The 27,921-nt window shown below is 36.4% G+C and overlaps 1 protein-coding gene across 2 annotated transcripts; it reads left to right on the top strand.

The window, feature by feature from the left end:
- The first annotated feature begins 512 nt into the window (after window positions 1–512).
- LOC150093464 (uncharacterized) lies at window positions 513–20,084 on the top strand. 2 transcript variants are annotated; one of them, XM_090413424.1, is made up of 2 exons: window positions 513–553; window positions 15,471–20,084. In XM_090413424.1, exon 2 carries the CDS (start codon window positions 16,990–16,992, stop codon window positions 18,490–18,492), a length of 1,503 nt encoding a protein of 500 aa, XP_090269550.1. In that variant the 5' UTR covers window positions 513–553; window positions 15,471–16,989; the 3' UTR covers window positions 18,493–20,084. The 2 variants fall into 2 exon arrangements, with proteins under 2 accessions (XP_090269550.1, XP_090269549.1); XM_090413423.1 differs by having other exon boundaries at window positions 547–744.
- The last annotated feature ends 7,837 nt before the right edge of the window (window positions 20,085–27,921 follow it).

Below are 27,921 nucleotides of genomic sequence, written 5' to 3'. Positions count from 1 at the left end.
TTTCTTTGGGTTGTGGCCCATTCCACAGATTGTGCATAACAATGTAATAAACAAGAGGATGTAATTCATCCCATTTCGAATAACACTGTAATCGGAAATTACGTAAGAATTATTTATGGAAAGAATTTGCATAACCAACTCAAAATTGTTTGCTTTTGGTTTCCTGAGTTTTGACGAATTTTCACCGTCCGTTTCGCTACGGTTCGAATAACGTAGAAATGATTTCTTGTTCTGCAGCCTACCGACTGGATATGCACTGGCAAATGATGGAGTTTCAGGCCATCCCGAGGACTGCAAAAATCAAAGTGCACCTATTTTCATCACAAGTTTCTTCAAGACCTTCCATTTCAAATGTCGACACTTCTAAGGCAGCGGAATTAATCGCTTAACCACTATACATAAAATATATAATTTTATATTATATTACTGTTTTTCATCCGATTGAATTTAACTCCGATAGGTGATGCGCATAGCAGTGGAATAAACAAGTCGACGTCATTTGTTACAGTAGTGTAGCGAAGTCCTCAATTTGAACACTAGGTGCGAAGTACCAGTAAGTAGCCTCACAATTTACTTAATCTTAATGTGCTTAATTGCGAATTATTAAGTAAATTTTAGTGTGTCATGTACCTTATCAACTAAAAGGTGATTTAACTAATAATTGTGTACCCTTTATTACTTTGGAAATGGCGGTACGCTGCAAAGTTTGCGAGGAACTAGCCGATGATAACAAGACTTTATCAGGTGAGTAAACTCTAATTGTAACAAAATCTATTCTTTTTACAGCACAAAACTAAGTGAAAGTGAATACAAAAATTATCAGAAGACAGAAAGCTGACCTGCCAATGTATTACATGAAGATGTAGAGAGCAACTAAGCTCACAAGGATCAAGTCCTTTGTCCAAAGCGGTATGCATTCTACTGCTGAACAAGTGTCGTAGGCAAATATGTCAGCACTCACATTAGTGCAGCTAAGGAATTATTAAATTTCAAAATTTGAATATCCTGCACTTTCCTAACTTTCAGTTATGACAGATAACCTAAGAAAATTAGGACACGCATCAGCACATTTTGAATTATTCCATTTCTAAAATCGGACTCTTTCTTTCGAAACGGTCATATCGTTATCACGGGAGTCTACTGGAGATCGCAGCGGATGCATAACTGCGTGAACGGGTTCCTCTTCCTCGTTGGTAACCGGATGTGCCGTTACCTGTAGGAGGTGACGAAATGGAAATTTCTCATTCAAGTTACTTAAAGTTTCTTATTCGGTTTTATCTTTGAGTTTCTTATTCGGTTTTAAAACTATGTGGGATTTCATATCCCCTTAATTTAAGTAATGTTCTCATTCAAGGACTAGGAGATGCACCATTCTGCCAGAGTAGGAGACAGCTCGCTACTCGAGTGCCGATTCAAGGAGTTAACAGATTTTCCTTATGAAGAATTATACTACCCTGTTTCTTTATTATGCAACCATGTAGGCTGCATAGATTTCGCATTTTTTACTCTTTCGAATATTTTTCTTTATCCTTTAAAATGATGCAAACTAGAAGTGGCAGAGAAATTTTTCAGAAAGAGCTTTAACAGTGCTACCAGCTTGATGACTGGTGAAAATTTCGCATATCTCCCCCCCCCCCCCAGTCTGCTTTTCTTTGTTTCTTTGCTCATTTTCTGGTTTTGCACTGTTTCTTCTTTTTGATATTGTTGAAAGGGTAACCGTTAAAAATAAAAAATCAGGTGTAATTGAAGAAAACTACGAATAACACACTCGCGTTAGGAAGGCTCGTGAGTGACATACGGTCGTTCATTACGTCGTTATCTTCTTCATGCTTTAAGTATAATATCTATTGCAACCAAGGTATTTCCATTTTATGTTTCGCGTTTAAAGCCAGTTGTTTATTACTTGTATTTCACATTGTTTTCTTATATCTGTATATTTTATTTTGTCTAGTCCAGTTTTGTTTACTATTTTTCTTAATATATTCATTTCACCTGTGTTTAACATTTTTCTCGTTTTTGTAATGTTTGGGCGTTTTTCTGCATTATATGTCATAATAGGATTGATTACTACTTTATAAATTTATTTTCAAGCATCCTGATATTTTTGCAGCTTTTTCAATTTGTGTTCTGACTTCTAGATGCGTCCTTCCTTCCCAGTTCAGTTGTATACCTAAATAGTTGTAATGTGTTATTTGTTCTATAATAGTACCCTTCAATTCTAATTACATCTTTGTGGTTCTTGTGATATTGTCATACATTTTGTTTTAGTTTTTAATATCTTCATATTATATAATTTTGCTGCTTTATTAAATGCATGTAGTAATATTTGTAACTGGGTTTCATTTTCTACAATTAATATTACATTGTCTGCATAACTCGGGTCTGGGTTAGTCCCGAGGGGATGGAAAGAGGGGAAAATAGTTCCACTGCATAAAGGAGGTTCCATGGTTGCTGTTGTAAATTACCGACTGATTAGCATATCAGGAATCGTTGTCAAGGTCTTGGAGAAATTAGTCAAGAAAAGAATACAGGATTGGATAGATGAAAATGGGATATTGTATGGGGGACAACATGGTTTTGTGAAGGGTAGATCATGCCTCAGTAACTTCCTCACATTTTATAACACAGTGACAGCTGAACTGGATAAGGGTAATGAGTTTACAGTGATTCTACTGGACCTTGCAAAGGCCTTTGACAGGATTCCACATGGAACTCTAATCAGTAAACTGGAGCTGATGGGGACGGATATAGGGTTGGTGAGATGGATAGGAGGGTCATTGATGGAGAGATACCAGAGAGTGATTTTATTCAGGAGTTAAGTCGAAAAGACAGCTTGTGACTAGTGGTGTGCCGCAGGGCTCTGTTCTTGGACCACTACTTTTCAATTTGTTCATTAACGATATCAAAAAGGATCTGAGAGCAAGTGTTCACCTGTTTGCTGATGATGCAAAGTTGGGTAGAGCAATTGTAAGTACACAGGATGTCAAAATTTTACAGGATGATTTGAATAGGTTGGAGGACTGGGCTAGGGAAAATGGATGTCAATTTAATGTCTCAAAGTGTAAGGTTATGCATTTTGGGGTGAAAAGAATAGCAGCAGTATATCACATTGGTGGAACCGTACTCCAGGAGATTGATGAGGCCAGGGATTTGGGAGTGTTGGTGGATAGGGAATTGAAGCTTAGGGGGCACGTTGCAGAAGTGACTAAATCAGCTCATCAAATCACTTGGCTTCTGAAAAATACATTAACAAGCAGAGACAAACAAGTTATTGTTCCTCTGTATTGAGCCTTGATATGACCCCATCTAGGCTACTGTGCCCAGATATGGGCACCAAGGTTTCTTCTTGATGGGGAGGAGGTGGAGAGGAACCAGATACGAGTGACCAAGATGATTGCAGGTCTGTGGAATGAACCTTATGAGAACAGGTTGAAGATTTGAGGGTTGCAAAAATTTGGTTGATAGGCAGAAAAGGGTGATATGATTGAGACATTCAAATTACTGAAGGGTTTCTATAAGATTAATCCAGAAGATATTTTTGAGAATAGGACTAGGGGCCATACATGGAAGCTGGGCAAGATTATAGTTTGCAGGGGTGTTAGAGCTAGGTTTTTTACTTGGAGAGTGGTAAATGAGTGGAATAAGCTGCCAGAGTCTGTTGTGGGTGCTACGACCATGAACGAGTTCAAGGCGAGGTATGATAGATACTGTGTGAATGTCAAATAGTTGTTCTGGACATGATGTTAGGGCCTCCCTCGTTGAGTCTGTAGACTCCTTGAAGTTGCCTGGAATAATAATAATAACTTATAGTTCTTGTTGTATTTTTAATTCCACTCCTGTACTTTGTATTTTGTTAATGTTTTGTATCTCTTTCCTTGTTTTTCCTTGTCTTTTTATTATGCAACCATTGCTTTCATATATTTCTTTAATTATATGTTATGTTTTCTGATACTTTCTTCTCTGCAATATTTCTATTTCACCTTGAATTAATATTCTGTAAAATGTTTTTCCAGGTCTATGAAGCATGTAAATATTGTTTTCTCTATCAATTGTCTAATTATAAATATTGCATCTATACATGATGTATCTTCTCTAAATCCTTGTTGTTCATCTAGTAGATTAATTTCCTTTGTTACTTTTTTTTATATTTAGAATGGTTATTAATACTTTTTAAGAAAGTATTCAATAAATTTATCCCTCCATAATTTTGTCTTGTCCTATAATTTTCTGTTGCAGACCAACAGATATGCATCAGAAGAATGGCAATCCACCTGCATTAATTCCCTCATCATCGTCCGGTAGCATCCTCTAGCAAGAGGGTTGCAGCAGGTGAGCAGCTCTTCTCCATTTCTCTCTGTCTGTTGCTTCCATCATTTTTAAACCAGTCCATTCTATGATGTCATTAAACCACTCTCTAGTTGGTCTTCCACGTCTTCTCTTCCCCTCAACTTTCCCTTGTAATATAGTTCTTGTCAGGTGTCCTGAAGAACCTCTCAGAAGATGTCCTGCAAATCTAGTCTTTCTTTGCATAATATTCTTGAACAGTGTTCTTTCCATCCCAACTCATCTTAAAACTTCTTGATTTGATATTCTTTCTGTATAGCTAATCTTTTCCATCTTTCTATAACACCACATTTCCAATGCATTAATTCTTTCCATATCTCTCTTTCTTAGTGTCCATGACTCACTTCCATAACTTGCAATACTCCAAACTGTTGCTATAACTATTCCAATTCTAACGCCTATTTTAGTGTTCTTGTTTATTAAAATTCTCTTCATTTCCGTAAATGCCAATTTAGCTTTGCCTATTCTATTTCTAATGTCCAGCTCTAAAGTTCATTTCTCTGAGATCCAGCTACCTAAATATTGAAATCTTTCCTCCACATCTTATTTTTACATTATCTCCTATTTTTCTACCCATTATCATTATCTTGGTCTTTTTTGTTTTAATTCTTAGTCCATACTCTTTACAAGAGTTTTCAATTCTTTGAATAATTTGTTGTAACCCATTTTTACTTTCTGCCATCTCTACTACATCATCCACATATCTTAAGTTATTAATGATTCTTCTTTATTTTTATTCCTTCTACATCCTCAAGTGCCTCTCTAAACATTTGTTCACTATAAAAGTTAAACAATAATGGTGATAACTTGCATCCTTGTCTGACTCCTCTCTCCACCGGGAATTCTCCTGTTTCCTCTCCATTTACACATACTGACACTATTTGTGACCAATATAATCTCTTTAAAATTTTCAAGTCATAAGAGTCAATATCAGTATTTTCCAGAATGTCAAAAAGCCTTTCATGTTTCACTGTATCAAATGCCTTTTCAAAATCTAGAAATCCCCAAAACAACTTTCTACTATGGTTTAGTGTTTTCTCCCCAATAATTCTTAGACAAGTTATAGCCTCTCTAGTTCCTCTGTTGGTTCTGAATCCAAACTGTTCCTCATTCATTTCTTTTTCTATTTTATTCCTAATTCTCTCTAAAATTATTTGCACCAGAATTTTTGCTGTGTGAGTTATAAGACTTGTCATTCTAAAATTGTTAGTCTAAAACTCCCATCTTTTTTGGAATGAGGATAAAAATTGATCTTCTAAACTCCTCTGGTAATTCTTGTCCTTCATAAATTCCGTTAATAATTTGCCATAACACTTCCATACCTTTTTCACCTATGTTCCTTATAAGTTCTATCTGTATACCATCTATTCCAGGGGATTTTCCTTCTTTCATCTTTTGAATTGCTAGATTCAATTCCTCCTTCATAATGCACAGTCTCTGCCCAATATGTATTAATTCCCTAAAATCTTTAAAGATGAATTTGCCAGCAAAAATATGCTACTGCGTACGGGAGAGCCAGTGTGCCTAACTGAAGTCCACATAGAGTATGCAAGAAGACAGCTATGTAGAATGTAAACAGTTTATATAATGTTTCAACCATCAAAATCAGAACATTGTACAAACCTAGCAAATTAAAACTGATGGAGAGGGAGAACTAGAACTGTTCAAATGGGAAATAGTTGGAGTTGTTGGAAAATACCAAGGACAGGCAAGGGAAAAATAAACATAAAAAACTCAACATTATTTTATTCAGGAAGGAAACATAACCATCACAGAGAAGGTGTAGCACTAATCATTAAAAAATGGTTCCTGAACTCAATAGTTGAGGTAAGGCCAATTTCCTCTAGAATCATCTCCGTAAGATCCAAAGCAAAAGAAAGAGGAATATTCACAAAAATATTAGAGGTTTATATCCCAGACCACTCACGTGAAGAGGCAGAATATAGTCAATTTTTTGAACAACTGCAAGGAGAAATAAAGCAAAGTACAAGCAAAGCCATATAAGCATACTGCGACTAGGAGCTGAGAACTTGATCCACCTTTGCTGCGAGTTGCCTGGTGTTGTACTACCTTATCCCAGTCCTGAAGATATTTTCAGACACAAACTTTGTTTGCTCACACTTGGATAAAGGATTAAACTAAATTTATGATAGTCAAACCAAGTGAAAAATTAACTTTCAAACATCTTTCTCTAAATCCAGAATAATTTAATAATAAGGTGGCACAACGTTTGGCAACTCCTATAGGTAAGATGATCTCTCCTATTGCTTCTGCCTTAATATCTCCACTCTGGGCCTGGCTCCCACTGACGAGACCTCAATAAAGGTCGAAACCAGTATGGGTAGTGTTTCTTTCCTTAATGCATAGCAGTATACATGTCCACAAGGAGATGTGCTGAGAGCTTGATCCACCTTTGCTGCAAGTTGCCCGGTGTTGTACTACCTTACCCCAGTTCTGAAGATATTTTCAGGCACAAACTTTGTTTGCTCACACTTGGATAAAGGATTAAACTAAATTTATTATAGTCTAACCAAGTGAAAAATAAACTTTCAAACATTTAAAGTATGCTGACAATATAGTTATCACTACAGACAGCCAAGAAAATTGGAAAATATCCTGACCAAGGTACATTACACAAGTAACAAATATGACATGAAAATCAATTTACTAAAACAAAACTAATGGCAATAGGAAGAAAAAGGGAAGCAATCCATATGAAAATAGGAAACAATAATATAGAACAAGTAAAGCAGTTCAGTTACCTAGGATCAATGATCACTGAAGATCTAGACTATTTCAAACCCATAAAACACTGAATCAATAATGGATGGATAACACCCATAGTACGCCCAAACAAAAACTTGGTAACATGAAATATCTCAGTGTTTACTGAATTTGGTGCAATTGCAATAAACCTTATTTTAACCAGATGGAAAAATCCAGCCGAATTGTCTTGAAGAACATAAGTGACATCACGTACTGCAGAACAAGAGCTCGTGCTTTGTTGAATGCATCCTGCATGTAAAAAAATAAATAAAGTCGGTGTAAGGGCATCCCCTCCTCTGAATTGATCACCCAAGATTATCGCGCTGCTCGCCTATTGCTTCTACCATCTCTATACGTAACACCAGATTCACACCGAAAAATATCTTGTAGTGTTTGCTAAATGTTATTAAAAGACACACTGTTTATACAATATATTTAGTACATATCTACACATAATAAATCAAACATTAAAATGATTTTTTTAAAGTTACATAAGGCCGAAATGGCCTCGCTTGCTCCCTGTACGTGAATAAAAAGATGTTAACTATACTCTAATTTTCAACTCTTTAGAGCCTCATATAATATATGTCAAGATAATAAAATATCTGTGAAGTAGAATAATTAACATCAAGCTGGAAACCAATAAATACAGGAGTATGTCAGGTTGCCCTCTTTCACCGGTTTTATTTAATATATACATAGATAAAATCATAAAAGAATGGAAGATAACTAATGAAGGAGGATTCAAGATAAACTGTAACACCAGATTAACTACTCTACTTTTTGCTGATGACCAAATAATCCTTGGAAACAATGAAGATGAACTACAAAAATCATTATGCAGTCTAAATAATCTGATAAAAACATATAGTATGGAAATATCAACAGACAATACAAAACCATGGACAAAAGTCAAGGTGCTAATCCAATAAGAAGCAAAATAGTAATAAACAACAAAATAATAGAACAAGTAAATATATTCAAATATTTAGGTTGCACAATGTCATATGAAAATGAAGCTGATATAGAACCAAAGATATCAAACTTTTTAAAACTAACATTCATTATAAATAAAATTTTTAAACTCAATTATGTACAAAAACACACATGAATAAGAATCGACAATACAGTCGCTAAACCAACCCTAATTTATGGCAGTGAGATATGGACAATAAAAAACGCAAATGAAAGAAGAATTGAATTATCCAATATGAAATTTCTGTGCAGAACAAAAGAAGTCGCAATAATGGACAAAATGAAAAGCAGTGAAATCAGATAAAACTTGGAATTACAACTTCCCTATATGAAACAGTTATTTGCTATACAGAAAAATGGAAAGAACACATATTGAGAATGAATAGAAGCAGAATACCTAAACAAATTATAAATTACCACCCAAAAGCTACTCGATGCAGAGGAAAACCCTTAAAAAGATGGAATTGAGTCCTGAACAGGCTCCTTGGCCAATATGCCTGGAAAGAAAGAAAGAAAGAACTAATTTTTTTAGCTGATTTAATTTTATTGACTCACTTTAGCGTCCCTTGAAGGTGACTCATTGGCTGCTTACCATGTTGGGCTGGTTCTGGCTTCCCATTTATGTTGCCACTAGGATTATGTTTTTTGTTATCCAAAGTTTTGGCTTGCTCTTTGAACGAATTCTGGCTTTCAGCTTTCTTTTATATTTCATACACTAAAAATTTAATGTTGTATAAGGTAGGTATAGAATTTGTTATTTCGTGGTTGACTATTTCTTTGTCTATTATTGTTTTGTGTTGCATCTCATGTGCAGCCTTGCATGGATGTTGTCTTCTTGTATGGAGGATTTAGAGCAGTGAAGATATGGACATATCTTCACTGTAATGAAGTAATGGTCTGCTTTTGCACTTAATGATTGCTGCACTATTTTGCAGTACCCGAATGTTTATATGATCTAAGTAAGCAGTGATTGATTTCCCACTATTTCTTCTCTTGCATGATGTTATGGTTAGTATTAGGTTATACATAGTTAGCGTAACTAGTTATTGTACAGAGTAGTTGTTATTGTTGTCATTTACAATATTTATGTTTTTTTTAATGATTATCTTTGGGTATTCAGTTCAGCATAATTCTTGGCATGAAAACCAGCAGTTGAGTTCGTGCAAGAATTTTATCACATTTAAGTTTGGTGGCCTGCAAAGAGCACTTATTATGGGATTCCATTGATTAGTGGCATTAATGATTTTGATGCAAAAGGTTTCAGCATGCTCAAACTAATAAGCAGTTTCTTTTGTTATTAATTATTTTTTGTTTGGTGGCATAATCTGTGTTTATGGAAGCCTGGAATTTTGAAAACAGTTACTTCCTCATTAGTTAAGGATACTTCTGTTAGGAGCAATATATCAATAACACTGGTGTAATTCTTCAGATAAGGAATTAACGATGTCTTTTAATGCTTCGGATATTAATATGCAGGAGGAAGAGAGACCTCTTGTTTGTTCTGTGTGTTTTTTCTTGCATCAAGTGCATTAAAAACACAATCACTGATGCATTCTGGTGTTATTACGTTTCTCTTGATGGTTCACATTCATTTTTGTTGTGTTGAGGTCTTCTTTTTAATCTAATTGTTTTCACTGTAGCCACTTATCTATGTCTTCCGAGCTTTTGATTTGTTTCGACTTTGATCTTTGTAACTTCCTCAAAAATATCTTGTTATTTCTAATCCACAAAAATTGGTATTTTTTTTTCTGTTTTTGCTTTTCTTGCTTGGTCTAACAGACTTTTTTTAAATACTGATAAAGTAAGATTGGTGTATTGCCTTCCAACATGTTCTGGTTCTTGGCAGGTAGGTTTTTTTCAGTCAGCTGACTTTTATAAGATTGCCTCTTGTTGATGTTCTTGTAAGAGGAACTATGACTGGTGCTGCTGGTCGTTGCAAGCCTTGTTCTTCCTGGGAATCCGATTTACATTCTGAATGTCATTATGCAGAAGGGGGATGTCGTATATCCTAATTTTATAACTACATCTCTGAAGTGTTCTCTAGGTGCAGTTTCAGGAGGATCGTTTTTGACAAGATCTTCTTGTCAAAAACGATTTGTTGTTGCTGATTTAAAAGTTCATATTGTAGTTTTAGGGAATTCAGTTCTTGACAGAGTTTGGATGCATCATCAAATTGCATTGCCTATCATTACATTAACACTAATTTTAATGTCTTTTACATTTGCAAGACTGCTTAAACTGCTGAATTGTTTTATTTAGCTAATGCTCATATTCGCTAAATTTTTTTTGCTATTTGTTCATTCTGCTTATCAAAGAGTTCTTGAACAAGATCTAAAGCTGGCTTTTATAGTCTCTTGAACATTTTCTATTAGTATATTTAAAGAATTTAAATTAAAGTATTCACCTGTATTTTTTGCTTGTTCATTTTATGGTTTGGTTCTGCCTGTGATATAATCAGCTGAGCCATGTTTCGCAGAGTTTCTTTGTTCTCCCTGCAGATATGGTTTTTTGGTTTGGTTCTGCCTGTGATATAATCAACTGAGCCATGTTTCACAGAGTTTCTTTGTTCTCCCTGCAGTATAGGCACTTTCATTCCTCGCTTTTTGCATTAGATTTACATTACCAGGTTGTTTTTGAAAGGCAGGAACTGGGTAAAGTGAAGATTTCCAAGATATTTTCTACAGACAGTGGTGCCTCGCAATTTGACACTATCCCGTCACCAAACTAATATCGAATTGGAGGACAATATTTCCCATATAAATCTATGGAAAATCTATTAATTCATTGTCGGAACCCATCCATATTATTTACTTTACTTTGCATATTTTCTTATTATGTAACATACTGAATTACTATTGTATATACAAGACATACAATCTATTGAACCTTAGATGTTGGAAGAAAGTCTTCTTTTTTTCCTGTTCTACCTCTTCTTGTCTCCTCTGGTGGACTCTCTCCCTCTTTTTCAAGATGGTTTTGGAGTGATGCATGATGTTGAACAAGTCTGTCATTCTACTCACATCAGCAGTGTTGGGGTGCCATTCCAACACTGCTGATGGGCACTTTCATTCCTCACTTTTTGCATTAGATTTGCAAAAAGACTGCACCTTCCCCTAGTGGAATAAAACTTCTTTAATGGCAGCTGTTGGCATTTTTTCCCTGTCGTCCTCTTCTTCAGGCGAAATTCCTCTTTCTCTCCTTTGTTTGCTGAGGTCTCTGAGTTCTTCCACAGTCAGATCATCATTGATCCTCCAAAAGCTCTTCTACATCAACCTCTTCTATGCCAAGATTCTCTGCCATCAAAATGATCTCTTGCATTGCTGCAGCTGCTTCTGATTCTCCAGCTGTTTGGTCTGCACTGTTGTCATCCTGAGAAAAATTAGAAATGAGTATTTTCCATGATGCATGAAGGGTTCTCTGTGTCACTCCATCCCAGGCAGTTTTAATAAAGGAAATGGTGTGGAGAATGTTGAACTCGGTCTTCCAGAAGTTCTTCAGTGACTTGTCAGAAGAGTGAGTCACGTTGAAAAACTGTGAGAACAAAGGCTTAAATTTTTTAAAACACACAATCACTTCTTGATCCATGGGTTGGATCAGTGATGTCGTGTTTGGAGGCAAAAACTGGACTTTGAAGTCAAGTGTCAAGTTCAAGAATGCCCTCTAAGTCTTGATCAGCAATGCTTTCAAAGACAAATTTTTGTCAGTAAGGAACTTCATCATGCTCATGGTAAACACCTAAGACCTCCAGTATTTGGAAACTTGCTGGGTTACCCAGGCTTTTGCATTGGATTTCCACATCACTGGCAGTTTGTACTTAATAATTTTCTTCCCAAAGCCACTGAGGAATTTCTGAGTAGTAGACCAAAAGTGGCTTTAGTTTAAAGTCTCTGCTTATATTTGCTGCCAACAACAAGGTAAGCCTATCTTTCATAGGCTTATATCCTGGGAGCTTCTTCATCTTGCATGATGTAAGTTCGATTTGGCAAGTGCTTCCAAAATAATCCAGTTTCTTCCCCATTAAAAGTTTCCTGTAGCAGGTAGCCTTCCTTCCTGATTAAATCTTCAAATTTTTTCACAAACTTTTCTGCAGCCTCTTTATCTGCACTAGCAGCTTTCCCCTGTCTGAGAACACTATAGATGCATGTTCTACCTTGGAATCTGTGAAATCAACCTCGTCTTGCTTTGAATTCCTCAGTTTGATCTTAGGTACATACTGGCATTTATTCCGAAATTCTTCAAAAATTAACCTAGCCTTCTCACAGATCATTGCCTGAGTATTACTGGATCTTCATTCATATGTCTTTCTCTAATCCAGGTGATAAGCAACTTATCACAATCCCTTCATTGATTGAAGATCTATTCTTCAATCAATGAAGATTAGAAAACTTCATTGCACCAGGAGACACCCTAGCACCCATAATCTTCTCTCTGTTGCCACACTTTACCTAGGAAAGCCATACTCTTGAGCTACATCTGTAATTGTTCCGCCTTTCTGGACTTTATCTACAATTTCTTTCTTCTCTATACTCAACCAAGTGTGCTTCCTTTCTGAATTATTCATCTGTTCACTTCTCTTTGGACCATTCTTAAATTTCACTCCAAAAAAAAAACTGTAGATGCACAAAATTTTTACTTTCTGACAAATGCAGAATTGAAAACTACCACAAACAGCATGAGCAAACATGAAAATAACAAAAGAAATAACAAATGGCATCGCACAATTCCATGCATGCGCATGTACCAACCTGTGAAATTCAACGGTTGAATTGTGAGGCACCACTATATTATGATTCCTGCCAGATGATAGATCCTTCAGGCACATGTTGCACATGACTCATCTTATTTTCCATGAGCAATTGTAGAGATGGCATCATCCTTTGTTTTTCGCTCCTTGGTGAATATGGGCCATGCTGCATTCAATTTACAGCACTCAAAATTTGGATTCTGCTTAGCTGATTTTGATGATTTATATATCATTGTCTTCAGAGTAACAAGTAGAATTACCCTGCAACACTTTTTAAATTAAAAACAGGAATTAGAACACTTTAAAACTGAAGAAACGGGAGCAGCGATATCACTGTCTGCCTGTTCGTATGCCTACACAGCACTTTCCCTGATTAATATTTATTTTTATATTACATTATATATTATATTATTATTATATGATCATAATTTTCAAAATATTCGTGTGTAATTTTATTAAAAAATAAAAAGTAATTCATCTGGAAGATTTCAAAAGATACCTTATTTATAAATAAGGATTAACTGGTTTACTTATATACACAGTTTATCTTCAATCCACAAGGAAACTTAGAATTCCGGCAAAAAAAAAAAAAAAAGTGAAATTCTATTTATGAATGACCCAAATTGAGAAAATATATTAGTAAGTGGTATTCAGATCCGATGTCCTTTATTTCTATTTACTAAATATCATGCTAAAGATCGAAATATCGGGCTCCTGATCGGTGCCTTTCGAATCCGAGTACATGGTAGATACCTTCAATAGGAGCATAGTTTGCCCCCCTCCCCCCATTTGTTCAACTTCCTAAATAATGGAATTTGAATGAATACTGTTCGAAAATAATTTATTCTCTTCTTTGATAATATTATTTTGTGCCTTGGATACAATGAGTATTAATAATTTCAATATGTGCTTCCTTTCATGAAAGAATTAGGGCTCATTTCCTGTGTTGTATTCCAGTCAGTGAAAGAATGAACTTGATTCGGGTAGTTGAAATTCGGGAATGTTCTCTTGATCCACGAAGAGGAATGTCGAGAGAAGTTAACAGTTCATTGCATGCCCACAATTTCTGCTCTGATAGTACCATGAATCCGATTGCTCTGAGAAACTAAAAATATCTTTCTAATATTGAATAACAAGCCTAAGAATAAAATTATAAGAGAAAACCTTTTTTAACATTAGAAGACTACTACTGCCAATAAAAAAAACATTTTTGCTCCTATGTCTGGAGAAACAATCAATAAACAAAGAGGATTGGTGGATTGAAATAAATCAGAGGCAGTTACAAACATTCCCATTTGTGGAGAAACATCTTTGGACAATGAGTTTTCCATTGGACTTTTAACAAATGATATTTTATTAAAAAGACGTTATTTGCAGGTAATTTTGCATTTTCAATTGTTCAGTACTGCTGTGGGGTGGGCAACTGCGTCATTTTATGCATTTTAAAGAAAATTAAAATACGAAAAGATAAGCATAGCTTAAAAAATACAAAGTAGTGCAGATTTCATTTACATAATTCATAATTCCTATTCAACGTGTAACCGAGTATACATCGCACTATGTATTATTATTATTACTATTATTATTACATCACACCTCCAGAGAGTCCAAAGACTCATCGAGGGAGGGCATCTACTCTACAACTCTTCATCTCACTACTCCAACAACTTTCATTATTTAACACCAACGCCATCTACCGCCGACTACCACCACTGGTAGTCAGCGGTAGTCGACTACCAGTGGTGGTAGTAAAGTTCATTCTATTAAACTCAGTATTCACTAGGCGAGAAAAGTTATTCGTATTGTAATTTTAACAATAACAGGATTCCTCGTCAGCACTTTAAAAGATGATGTGATTCTGAAATGAAAAGGACACGGCTTTACAACTCCTTTATTTTTATATATACGAAATTTCATGGAAATTGGATCTGGGGGCACGTATTGCATGAATATGCAAGATGCTGGCAATGAAAAGGAAATAATCAGTTGGCATTTGAAGAAAACAAATATCTTAATATGTGTTATGGAAAGTAAAAACAAGCTATGAGATGAAATCAGATGCATGGATGAACGAAAACCCAAAGCATTCTATTGCCATAAAGCCAGAGTAAAAAGAATGTCTTTAATGAAAAATAGATCTTAAAAATTCTGCTGATATGATGGTATAAAAAAAACATAAAGAAAGAATTAAATTAGTGAGTGATTATTTTTTCCAATGTTCTTCATCAAGCTGCAGGTAAATCATTACCTCATGTGGCAGGCATGGATGTCACTATGAGGTAGATCAAATGGGGGTGCCTGAGCTGTTGAAAAATCTCAATACGAAATTTCATGGAAATTGGATCTGGGGGCACGTATTGCATGAATATGCAAGAAAAATATTCTTACTTTCATTCATGCTGTTTAACTTAACTTCAGCTCTGGCAGAGTCCTAACAATCATCATTTTAAGAGCAATAATATTCACTGTTATTGTTCATTGAAAGTTTTATTATTTTTGTTTCCATTATTCATTACAAATATTAAATTTCTAGATTAAAATTCATACATCAATTGCTACTAAATATTAGTTAATATGTTGAGAATATTTTATTTACTAAATGCAGTTTTAATTTAGCATTAATTATCATTTTTCTTTACAGATTTTGAAAGGGTTACTGCCATGAGACATTTTGCCTATTAATGCATTAAAACCAAGCTGATAAGCTGCAATGTATCAAGACTATTAAGTTTAGGAAACATTTTATGCTGGATTTGAGAAATAAAAATCAAATAATTCTAAAGAGATGGCACTTGTAGTGGCATAATGGTAAATCATCAAACTGAGAATGGAATTGACGACCCAAATTCAAAAAACAATGAGTAATTCCCATGCAACAATGAAGATGGCTCATTCACATTTCCTACTGAAATATCTTAACTAAGGTGGAAATAGGGAAAAGTATTTCGCTTGGGCATCATCCAAGATGCAGTTTGTATATTATCAGAGTAGTATGAACTGATATCAGAAAACACACACTAATCAGTTCAATAAAAAAAATCTGTGCAAAGTATGTCACAAGCCATTAGGTGTTCAGATCTACTTAAAACACATGAGACAATTCATAGCAATCGAACAATAACAGACTCCAGAGGTAAACGGGCATGCTAAAAATGTGGGAAGAACAGCCTAAAATCCATGTGGAAGAAAAAATATTCCTTCACTACATGTGAGAAGAATTAATTTGATTCAGCAAGTCTGCAAGAGCATCTGAAAACACAATTGAGAAGCTATTTTCATGTGAAAATTACAGCAAGACCTTTTACTCGCTTTCACATTGAAGAGGCACAAGGCTACAGTGAACTGCAATGAAAACCTGTTACGTGTGAAATATGTGACAGGCAGTTTTCAAGTTTATATGATTTGAAGATACACAAATTTTGGTTCACTCATCAGAACACCATTTCAAGTGTGAAAAATGTAAGAAAACACACTGCTTACAGTCTTCAAAGACATAAAACTGGCTCAGACTGGGAAACGTTTACATTTTTCTGAATGTATAAAACGAACTTTCCTATTTTAGTTCTCTTGAGTAGCATTTGAGAAATTGTGAACACTACAAACAATTCCCGATTAAATTACCAGGCACACAGAAAGCAAATACAGCCTCCACAAATCAATCTGCAAAGTTTCTAGTGGAGAAAAATGTGTTTCCTGTGAAATGATCGGCAAATAATTTTCCTCGACAGCATCTCTCGAAGCACATTCTGTTCTTCACATGATGAGGGGCCTTTTAATCCCAAATATGCCACAAAACAATTGCTCTCCCTCAGAAACTAAAACACCAAATAGTTTGCACTTGCAAGAGAAAACCTTTCACTTCTGAAATATATGACAGAGACTTTTATGATAAAGGAAAGCTCTTTCACATCAGAGCAGTTCACTGGAAAAGAAACTGTTTAAGTGTAAAATTTGTAGGAAATCATATGGCTATCTACAAAACCTTAAAATCATTGCAGATCTCACACAAAAGAAAAACCTTTTAATTATTATACATAGCTCTAAGTTTTAAACTACTCCCTTAAAAGGCACCAAGGTCTTCATGTCGTCATCGAAGAAAAGTTTTTTTCGTGTAAAATACGTGGCAAACAATATTCTCAATCATAAAAACATCAAAAGGCATGCTAAAGAGGATTACTCGTTTACATTCAAAATCACACAAGAAATTGTTTGACTCATCTCACCTGAGAAGTCATGAAAGAGTCCACATAAGAGATAAGCTGTTTCCATGTGAATTTTGCATCATGAGGTTTTCAGACAGTCTGAATCTGAAAAGACATCTAAGAACTCATGCTGGTGAGAGAACTTTTCTATGTGAAATTTGCAAAAAGAAGTTTTCAGACAGTTCGAGTCTGAAAATTCATCTAAGATTTCATACTAGTGAGAAACCTTTTCTGTGTGAAATTTGCAACAAGAAGTTTTCATTCAGTTCGAGTCTGAAAAGTCATCTCAGAGTGCACACTGGTGAGAAACCTTTTCTATGCGAAATTTGCGACAAGAAGTTTTCAGACAGTTCAAGTCTGAAAATTCATCTAAGATTTCATACTGGTGAGAAACCTTTTCTCTGTGAAATTTGTGACAAGAAGTTTTCAATCAGTTCGAGTCTGAAAAGTCATCTAAGAGTGCACACTGGTGAGAAACCTTTTCTATGCGAAATTTGCAACAAGAAGTTTTCACACAGTTCAGGTCTGAAAAGTCATCTTAGAGTTCATACTGGTGAGAAACCTTTTCTATGTGAAATTTGCAACAAGAAGTTTCCAGACAGTTCGAGTCTGAAACGTCATCTAAGAGTTCATACTGGTGAGAAACCTTTTCTTTGCAAAATATGCAACAAGAAGTTTTCATTCAGTTCAAACCTGAAAAGTCATCTAAGATTGCATACTGGTGTGAAACCTTTTCTATGTGAAATTTGCAGCAAGAAGTTTTCAAAGAGTGGAGGGCTGAAAATTCACCTAAGAGTTCATACTGGTGAGAAACCTTTTCTATGCGATATTTGCAATGATAAGTTTTCAAACAGTTCAAGCCTGAAAAGTCATCTAGGTGTGCATACTGGTGAGAAACCTTTTGTATGCGAAATTTGCAACAAGAGGTTTTCAAAGCATGGGAGTCTGAAAAGACATCTACAAGTCCATACTGGTGAGAAACCTTTTCTATGTGAAATTTGCAACGAGAAATTTTCATTCAGTTATAGTCTGAAAAGTCATCTAAGGTTGCATACTGGTGAGAAACCTTGTCTATGTGAAATTTGTAACAAGAAGTTTTCAAACAGTAAGGGTCTGAAAAGACATTTAAGGGTTCATACTGGTAACAAGCCTCTTCTATGCAAAATTTGCAACAAGAAGTTTTCAGACAGTTCGAATCTGAAACGTCATCTAAGAATTCATACTGGTGAGAAACCTTTTCTATGCAAAATTTGCAACAAAAAGTTTTCAAATAGTGGGGGTCTGAAAATACATCTAAGAGTTCATACTGGTGAGAAACCTTTTCTATGTGAATTTTGCAATGAGAAATTTTCAATCAGTTCGAATCTGAAACGTCATCTAAGAATTCATACTAGTGAGAATCTTTTCTATGCCAAATTTGCAACAGGAAGTTTTCAAACAGATCGGAAAGAAGACATCTAAGAATTCACACTGGTGAGAAATCTTTCACTTGTTCCCATGTGTAGTTCTAGGTTTTTGGCTATAGAGCCCTTAAGAAGTTTAAAAATGTTACCATCTGACTAAAGAAAAGCTTTTTTTGTGCAAAATATGTGGAAAACGAATTTCTAAATAAGAATATCTTAAAAATCACATGAAAAGGCACACCACAGATTACTCCATTACATGCAAAATCTGTCAATAAATTGTTCGACTTGTCTCAACTGAAAAGACATGAAAATTTTCATGCCAGAGAAACTTTTTTCATGTGAAATTTGTAACAAGAGGTTTTCAGACAGTTTGAATCTGAAAATTAGTTTTAGAGTACAACTGATGAGAACCCTTTCACTTGTGCAAACTGCTGAAACTCATTCTCACAAAGAAAAACTGGTGACCCACTGAAGAATTTAACACAGCTAATGAGTGGTGGGTGAATGTGTGTCCTTGATATTGATATGTATAATTATATTATTATTGCATTTATCCAAGTCGCCCTTTTAAACACAACTTAAAAGTATTCCTTCTGAATGAGTTTATTATTTTTAAATTAAAAAAAAAAATAAGTAATACATTATTGATTAGCACTGCTTTTCCAAGTGACACTTGAGTTTTGAAAATATCATACATGAATTGAAGGAAAAGTCATCGTAAATTTATCAAAACAGTGTGAACTTGAATGGGTTTTAATATTGCACAAAAATTGAGCTCTTATAGACATTGTTTATTGCTATGCATTGAAGAAAGTTGTATTGATAACCAGCTGACACCAAGCAGGAGTTTTCTGAAATTATTTCAAGGGTTCACTATTTTTTTGCTACTAATTTAGAAATAAAGTCCTCTTGAAGGAATGTATACACTCTTTTCCTAACTGACTACATGCAATTTTGTTTTTGTTTTTTTTATGGTATTCAGTCGATTCCTCGCATGTTGTTTAAATTACATCGATGGCTTTGCACTTGTCGATGAAAAGAGAACAAAAAGCTGTTTCAAAGTTTTTGAAGAGCTTGGTTTCTCCTACAAGGCACTGGAAGGATGAAAAATATTTCAGATAACTCTGATTACTTTTTCTGTGAGAGCTCTTGGATGAATTCTGTATACATGCTAATATCTAGTAATCATGAAAAGTTTCCACCCAACCATTTTAATGTGGAACCATACTATCCCTCATCCTTTGAAGTTTATGTTTCAAGATCATCAGAGTCGGTAAGAACATGAAAATAATGAAAGTGGGAAGACAGCAGCAGCTAGTATACAGGAATGTGCAATTTTACTATGCATTTTTGATTCGTTCATCTTAAATATCAAAGGTATTTTTCATTGACTTTTTAAATGAAAAAAATTTCAGTTAATTAGCTTTACTGTATTCATTATTGATTTGTTATTTTATTTTTGTTTACACTAGCATTGCATATGTTCCATGTTTTTTTTTAATTTAGTGTGAAATGAGAATTGTATTCATCTGCTTTGCAGACAATTTATTGCATGTTAAATGTGAATTACAAATTGTAATTGCTAAGCAATTTCTGCTGAGGTGGTTCACTATCTTTAATTTAATAAAATGCAATTATTTTTGTAAAGTGGTGAGAATATGAGAATATTTTAATAACATTTGCTTCTAACAAATACTCATGTCAATGAATAAGCTTTTTAAAAAATTATAATTTATAGGTTTCAGATATCACATGGGTCTGGGGATATAATTAAATCAAGTAATGAAACTGAATATTCATTTTATGAATGTCTGCGATGAGTTTGATAAAAGGAATGAGTATTTTAAGAGAGATGGATTGGGTGCTTGGCATTTAGAACATTTTATTGATAAAGGATAGGGGAAATTGTCATAAACAGGGAAACGGGGTTTGCTAGGGAGGCAGGTGATAGAGTCAGCTGTAAATAGTACTAAGATCATTAATTGCTGTGAATTTGGGATTAATTGTTCACATAAAATTAACATTATAGATAGTGGGCTAATAAATGGAGTGGATAAAAATCAGCATGGGACTATTGTGAATACTAAAATTAGCAGAATGAATATCAGTTCTAAAGTTGGTATAAGAAGTAAAGGGGATCTGCAGCTTTTGTACAGTAATTCAAGAAACATACGAAATAAGAGGGAGGAATTTTTGGCATTAGCAGCGAAATCACAACCAGCATATGACTTGGATAGGACTGGACTGGTTATAGACCTAAAAATGAACTGTTGTGTTTGTTTACAAATGCCAGAAGTATCACAAATAAAGGGGATGAGATAGTTTCAGTGATTCAGAGTTTATTTTCCCCCAAATCATTGGAATAAGTGAAACATGGTTGAATGAAAATGATATCGTAACAGGAATAGAGATAGAAGGGTACAGTATTTTTTGTGAGGATAGGAAGGGAGGGGGGAGTGCTGCTGATGATAGCTGGGGGATTAAGTCCACATAAGATAGATGTGAAAGAGGGAAATAGTCACAATGGTTATGAGGCAGTGTGGTGTAAAGTGGAGGTTGAGAAGAAGCTATAGGCCTGGGAATGTGGAAGGTGGTGATGAAGAAATGTATAAACAACTTGGATTAGTGAACAAAGGAAAGGTGATTATTATGGGTTTTAACTATGGCAATATAGATTGGAATGAAGAGATAGCATTTGGGAATAAGGAAAGTGAATTTCTGGAGTTCTTGAGAGATAATTATCTCAAGCAACATGTAAAGAAAGGCACGTGAGGATCAAGAGCTCTAGATTTCATCAGAGGATGTATTTGTTAGAGAGGTTTGACATTTTCCTCCAGTTGGTGAAAGTGATCATGAAGTAATCACCTGTGTTGTGGCTAGTCATATGCAGCCTTTTGCGAGGAAAGGATGTATGTGGAATTATAAGGCTGGTGATAATGACAAGCTTAGGAGACAACTTCGAGCTATAACATGGAATGAGGAGTTGAGCAGTAAGGAAATAAATGCTGCATCGGATCTTACAAAGAAATACATAATAGAATCAATGTACGAATGTATCCCAAAGGCTGAGTAAGGTTGGTGTAAAATGGATGGATGTGGAGCTTAAGCATGAAATCTGGAAAAAGAAAGTCCTTTGGAGGAAGTACAAGATGAATAATGGTAATCAGTGTCACATGAAGAATATAAAGAACAAGCCAGGAGAATGACTCAGTAAGGAAAACAAAAGTAGAGTATGAGCAGAAATTGGCAAATCAGGCTAAGAAAACCCTAAGAGTTTTTTAGATATGTGGCAAGTAGAAGGAAAAATGATATGAAGTTAAGGAACGAAAGTGGTAGAATGGTAACTGCTGCAGAAGACATTGTTGAGGTATTCAGTGATCAATTTATAAGTGTGTTTCATCCTGATCAGGGTGGAATCATGAACTTAAGTGTAGAGGACATAGAAGAGGATAGCTTAATTATGAGTGAGCAGGAGGTATTTGAAGAAATAAATAACCTTGGTAATAATAAAGCAATAGGATTTGATGAAATATCACCATGCATCTTAAGAGAATGTTCCAGGGAACTGGCAGTAGCATTGGCATGCCTGTTTAAGAAACGTTTTGCAACAGCACAGGTTCCAAGGGAGTGGAAGGAAGGTAAAATTGTTCCACTGCATAAAGGTGGTGATAAGGCTGCAGCTTCAAATTATAGACTGATCTAGAGTTGCTGAAGGTCCTGGAGAGAATTTTCATTCCAAACTGTTCTACTATACAGTTTAAATTATATATTGCTCTATGTAAATCGTCTTCCTTATCTGATATTATTACTTGACCATCTGCACATAATAGCATGTTTATTTTGTTATTCTGGTAAATTTGTATACTTTGATTGTTTAAGGTGTTCCACTGTATTAATATTTCATTAATATAAATATGAAAAGTGTTGGAGAAAGAAGTCCCTATAGATTTTTTTCTGACTTTTTTTTCATAAAAAAAATCAGCTAACACCTATTTGTTCCTGTATAGGGAGTAGATGGGGCCATTTACCCTATCTAACTTTTGGAGACTTGAGTGGGCAGTTCAATCTCCACTGGTAGCCAATCAGAGAGATAGCTGGCCCAAGGCTATCACTGATTCATCGGTATGCAGTGAAGAAGGCGGCAAGCTAGTGCTGCCATCTCGTGGTCCCTAACAGAATATTTTTAATGTCTGAAAATAGCGTGGGTTCAATGGTTGATTTTCTTGAGTTTACGGGATGAAAAATCCAAGTTTCCAGGAGAAAAAAAACCTGCTAGCCCGTTCCAGAGATCGACTAACTCGAGAACCGGACAAAAAAAGGCTTAGAAAAATTTCCTCTAGTCGGCGACTAGATTTGAACCACCAAATCCTAACTTCGTGCAGTCAAGCACTGTAGAGTGCAAACGTCACTTCTACTGAGGTACATATATTTATTAACAACAAAACATCTATGTACAAATCTGAATAGGAATGAATATATATATATATATATATATATATATTTAAAATTATATAACATTTTGTACATAGTATGCTCCTATTAATTGGCGAGAGGCTTATATGCTGGTTAAACATGATAACTAATATTTAAGGAATTGACAGCGTATACTAGAAATATAGATTAAATAAACTTTAATATATACTTTCCGATATTTCGCGAACGTCACGTTGCCATCTTCTCGGGAACTTACTACAAGGACACGTGCACACAAGTACTAATAACAGCAAATGAGACTGAAGCTAGGAAGCTAGCGTTTCCTAAAGTCCTGATGGTGCCCCCTGGCGGGCTATATTGGTAGTTCTTGGCCTTTGGGCTGAAGTTCTTCTGATAAAAGTTTCCCAAATTTGGGGCAGTTTTATGCATCCAAATTTGTTGAGGTTTGGCATGTTCCTAAGGGCCGAGGCTGATTCCATGAATAGTCTTTCATACTTGAACTTGCTGCGGTGTATTCCTGTGACTTTCTTCCATCTTATTCTGTGGCGAGTATCCAGAGCGTGGTCTGCAAGCCCAGAGTGGCTGTACTGGTGAAATCGGATGTAATCCTTGTTTTCTGAGATTCTGATATTTGCTGTCCTGCCTGTTTGGCCAAAGTAGGACAGTTTACAGCTGCAAGGGACCTGGTATACACCAGGTAGGTCTAGGGGAAGTGGTTGGTCTTTGGTGGAGCGGATAAGGGATGCCAGTTTTCTATGTGGTCTGTAACAAGTGGTCAAGTCATGTTTTTTTAGGATTTTATTGATTTTTTCTGAGGTGCCTCTAATGTAGGGAATAGTGATAGATTTAGAGTAATCTTTTTTGTGAAGGGGAGGGGGTGGTGGGTTGTGGATAACTGGGTTAAGTATTTTTTGGAGGGAGTAGCCGTTGGCTGAGAAAGTGTCACGGATGTGATTTAGTTCAGTGGTTAGGGCTTTATCATTAGAACAGATTATTTTTGCCCTGTTGAATAATGTTTTAATAACTCCATATTGTTGTGAGGGGGGGGGGGGATTGTTGGTGAATGTATCTGTCTGTATGGGTGGGTTTTCTATAAACTGAGAAAACCAAGGTTCCATCAGGTTGGCAGGTGACTAGTGTGTCTAGGAAGGGGAGGTTATTGTTTTCCTCTTTTTCCAGGGTGAATTTGATTCTAGGGTGTTGGTTGTTCAAGTGTGTTAGGAAGGAGAGGAGTGAATCCGGGCCATGTGGCCAAATAGCGAAAACATCATTAACGTAGTGAAGCCATATGGTAGGGTTTTGTGGGGCTGAGTTTAAGGCTTTCTCTTCAAACATCTCCATGAAGAAGTTGGCCAAGGGTGGGGAAAGTGGTGAACCCATGGCTGTCCCCTCTATCTGTTTGTAGAATTTTTCCTGCCGAACGAAATAGCCTGAGTTCATTGTAAACTGAAATAGGGCTGAGATGTCGGGAGGAAATTTAGCTTGGATTAGCTCTAAGGTTTCTTTGAGGGGGACATTCGTGAATAGGGAGGAGACATCAAAACTGACCATTATGTCATTATGTTGGAGTGTAAGGTTTTCTATACTGGCTTTGAAGTGGGCTGAGTTTTTTTATGTGTGATGGTGTATTGCCAGTATAGTGTGAGATCGCTTTGGCTAGTTTGTAAGTGGGGGAATCAATGCCATCCACTATGGGACGTAATGGCACATTTTCTTGGTGTATTTTTGGGAGCCCATATATGCGGGGGGTCTAGAGTCATAGGGTTTTTGTCTGTTGGTAATCTCCACAGGCCAAGAAGTGACCTTCTTAAGGAGCCTATGTAGTTTTCTAATTTGTGAGTTGGTGGGATTGTAATCAATGGGGAGGTAAGTAGAACGATCTAATAATAAAGCCTTGAGCTTACCTGTGTAATCTTTAAGATTAAGTACCACAGTGGCGTTTCCCTTATCCGCTTTGGTGATCACTATTTTTTTTTTGTTTCTTTTCAATTCTTGTAGTGCCTTGTATTCACTACTGGATATGTTGGATTTTGGAGGTTTTGCTTTGTTGAGAACACAGGCTACATCCAATCTGATATCGTTGGCGATGTGGTTAGGAAGTTGGCGAATCCCGCGTTCAATTTGAATCATTAATTCCTCGGCCGGTAATTTCCTAGGAGCAATGGCGAAGTTGTGACCACGTGACAGAGCGTGGAGTGCTTCTGGCTTTAAGGTAGCTGACGATAGGTTAACAACAGTGTTGGTTTGTAGTTTGGGCGCCGAGTTCTTTGTTAATTTATCAAACTTGTTGATATGTCGGCTTCGTACTCGTTCAAATTCTTTTTTAGCTGCCATACACGAGACGTCATGTAGGACCGACCAAAGCTCGTGATTCAGCGTAAGTGAAAGCTCATTTTCTAGCGTTGATATAGCGCTGTTTATGTCGGCTAGGGAACCGCGTGTAGCGGTAATTTGCTCCCGAAGTAATGCCTGGCTAGCGCGGTTGTAAATACTGAGAGCTTTCTGTGAGATGAAGCGGTGTTTAAATTTAACACAGTTCGGGATGACATGATTATCCCGGCAGCGTTTTAGGAATGCCAGACGGTTAAGTTGTCTGGATAATTTCAGCTTTAGTTTGCCGTAATGGCGGGCCTTGCGTGCGAAGAGATCTCCGTGGATGATCATTATTCTTGTTGAGAGGCTTATACGCTGGTTAAACATGATAACTAATATTTAAGGAATTGACAGCGTATACTAGAAATATAGATTAAATAAACTTTAATATATACTTTCCGATATTTCGGCGAATGTCACGTTGCCATCTTCTTGGGAACTTACTACAAGGACACGTGCACAGAAGTACTAATAACAGCAAATGAGACTGAAGCTAGGAAGCTAGCGTTTCCAAAAGTCCTGATGGTGCCCCCTGGCGGGCTATATTGGTAGTTCTTGGCCTTTGGGCTGAAGTTCTTCTGATAAAAGTTTCCCAAATTTGGGGCAGTTTTATGCATCCAAATTTGTTGAGGTTTGGCATGTTCCTAAGGGCCGAGGCTGATTCCATGAATAGTCTTTCATACTTGAACTTGCTGCGGTGTATTACTGTGGCTTTCTTCCATCATATTCTGTGGCGAGTATCCAGAGCGTGGTCTGCAAGCCCAGAGTGGCTATACTGGTGAAATCGGATGTAATCCTTGTGTTCTGAGATTCTGATATTTGCTGTCCTGCCTGTTTGGCCAAAGTAGGACAGTTTACAGCTGCAAGGGACCTGGTATACACCAGGTAGGTCTAGGGGAAGTGGTTGGTCTTTGGTGGAGCGGATAAGGGATGCCAGTTTTCTATGTGGTCTGTAACAAGTGGTCAAGTCATGTTTTTTTAGGATTTTATTGATTTTTTCCGAGGTGCCTCTGATGTAGGGAATAGTGATAGATTTAGAGTAATCTTTTTTGTGAAGGGGAGGGGGTGGTGGGTTGTGGATAACTGGGTTAAGTATTTTTTGGATTTTTTGGAGGGAGTAGCCGTTGGCTGAGAAAGTGTCACGGATGTGATTTAGTTCAGTGGTTAGGGCTTTATCATTAGAACAGATTATTTTTGCCCTGTTGAATAATGTTTTAATAACTCCATATTGTTGTGGGGGGGGGGGATTGTTGGTGAATGTATCTGCCTGTATGGGTGGGTTTTCTATAAACTGAGAAAACCAAGGTTCCATCAGGTTGGCAGGTGACTAGTGTGTCTAGGAAGGGGAGGTTATTGTTTTCCTCTTTTTCCAGGGTGAATTTGATTCTAGGGTGTTGGTTGTTCAAGTGTGTTAGGAAGGAGAGGAGTGAATCCGGGCCATGTGGCCAAATAGCGAAAACATCATCAACGTAGCGAAGCCATATGGTAGGTTTTTGTGGGGCTGAGTTTAAGGCTTTCTCTTCAAACATCTCCATGAAGAAGTTGGCCAAGGGTGGGGAAAGTGGTGAACCCATGGCTGTCCCCTCTATCTGTTTGTAGAATTTTTCCTGCCAAATGAATGGTACTTAATCTTAAAGATTACACAGGTAAGCTCAAGGCTTTATTATTAGATCATTCTACTTACCTCCCCATTGATTACAATCCCACCAACTCACAAATTAGAAAACTCCATAGGCTCCTTAAGAAGGTCACTTCTTGGCCTGTGGAGATTACCAACAGACAAAAACCCTATAACTCTAGACCCCCCCCCCCTCCGCATATATGGGCTCCCAAAAATACACAAAGAAAATGTGCCATTACGTCCCATAGTGGATGGCATTGATTCCCCCACTTACAAACTAGCCAAGCATTTAGCCAAAGTGCTCTCACACTATACTGGCAATACACCATCACACATAAAAAACTCAGCCCACTTCAAAGCCAGTATAGAAAACCTTACACTCCAACATAATGACATAATGGTCAGTTCTGATGTCTCCTCCCTATTCACGAATGTCCCCCTCAAAGAAACCTTAGAGCTAATCCAAGCTAAATTTCCTCCCGACATCTCAGCCCTATTTCAGTTTACAATGAACTCAGGCTATTTCGTTTGGCAGGAAAAATTCTACAAACAGATAGAGGGGACAGCCATGGGTTCACCACTTTCCCCACCCTTGGCCAACTTCTTCATGGAGATGTTTGAAGAGAAAGCCTTAAACTCAGCCCCACAAAAACCTACCATATGGCTTTGCTACGTTGATGATGTTTTCGCTATTTGGCCACATGGCCCGGATTCACTCCTCTCCTTCCTAACACACTCGAACAACCAATACCCTAGAATCAAATTCACCCTGGAGAAAGAGGAAAACAATAACCTCCCCTTCCTAGACACACTAGTCACCTGCCAACCTGATGGAACCTTGGTTTTCTCAGTTTATAGAAAACCCACCCATACAGGCAGATACATTCACCAACAATCCCCCCCCCCCCATCACAACAATATGGAGTTATTAAAACATTATTCAACAGGGCAAAAATAATCTGTTCTAATGATCAAGCCCTAACCACTGAACTAAATCACATCCGTGACACTTTCTCAGCCAACGGCTACTCCCTCCAAAAAATCCAAAAAATACTT

The sequence above is a fragment of the Typopeltis vanoorti genome, chromosome 24 (genome assembly GCF_054136105.1).
Source record: "Typopeltis vanoorti isolate ZY-2024b chromosome 24, IOZ_Tvanoo_1.0, whole genome shotgun sequence".
Lineage (NCBI taxonomy): Eukaryota > Metazoa > Arthropoda > Arachnida > Uropygi > Thelyphonidae > Typopeltis > Typopeltis vanoorti.
The sequence above is the reverse complement of the archived record's forward strand: the minus strand, read 5'-3'. Positions and strand labels throughout refer to the sequence as shown.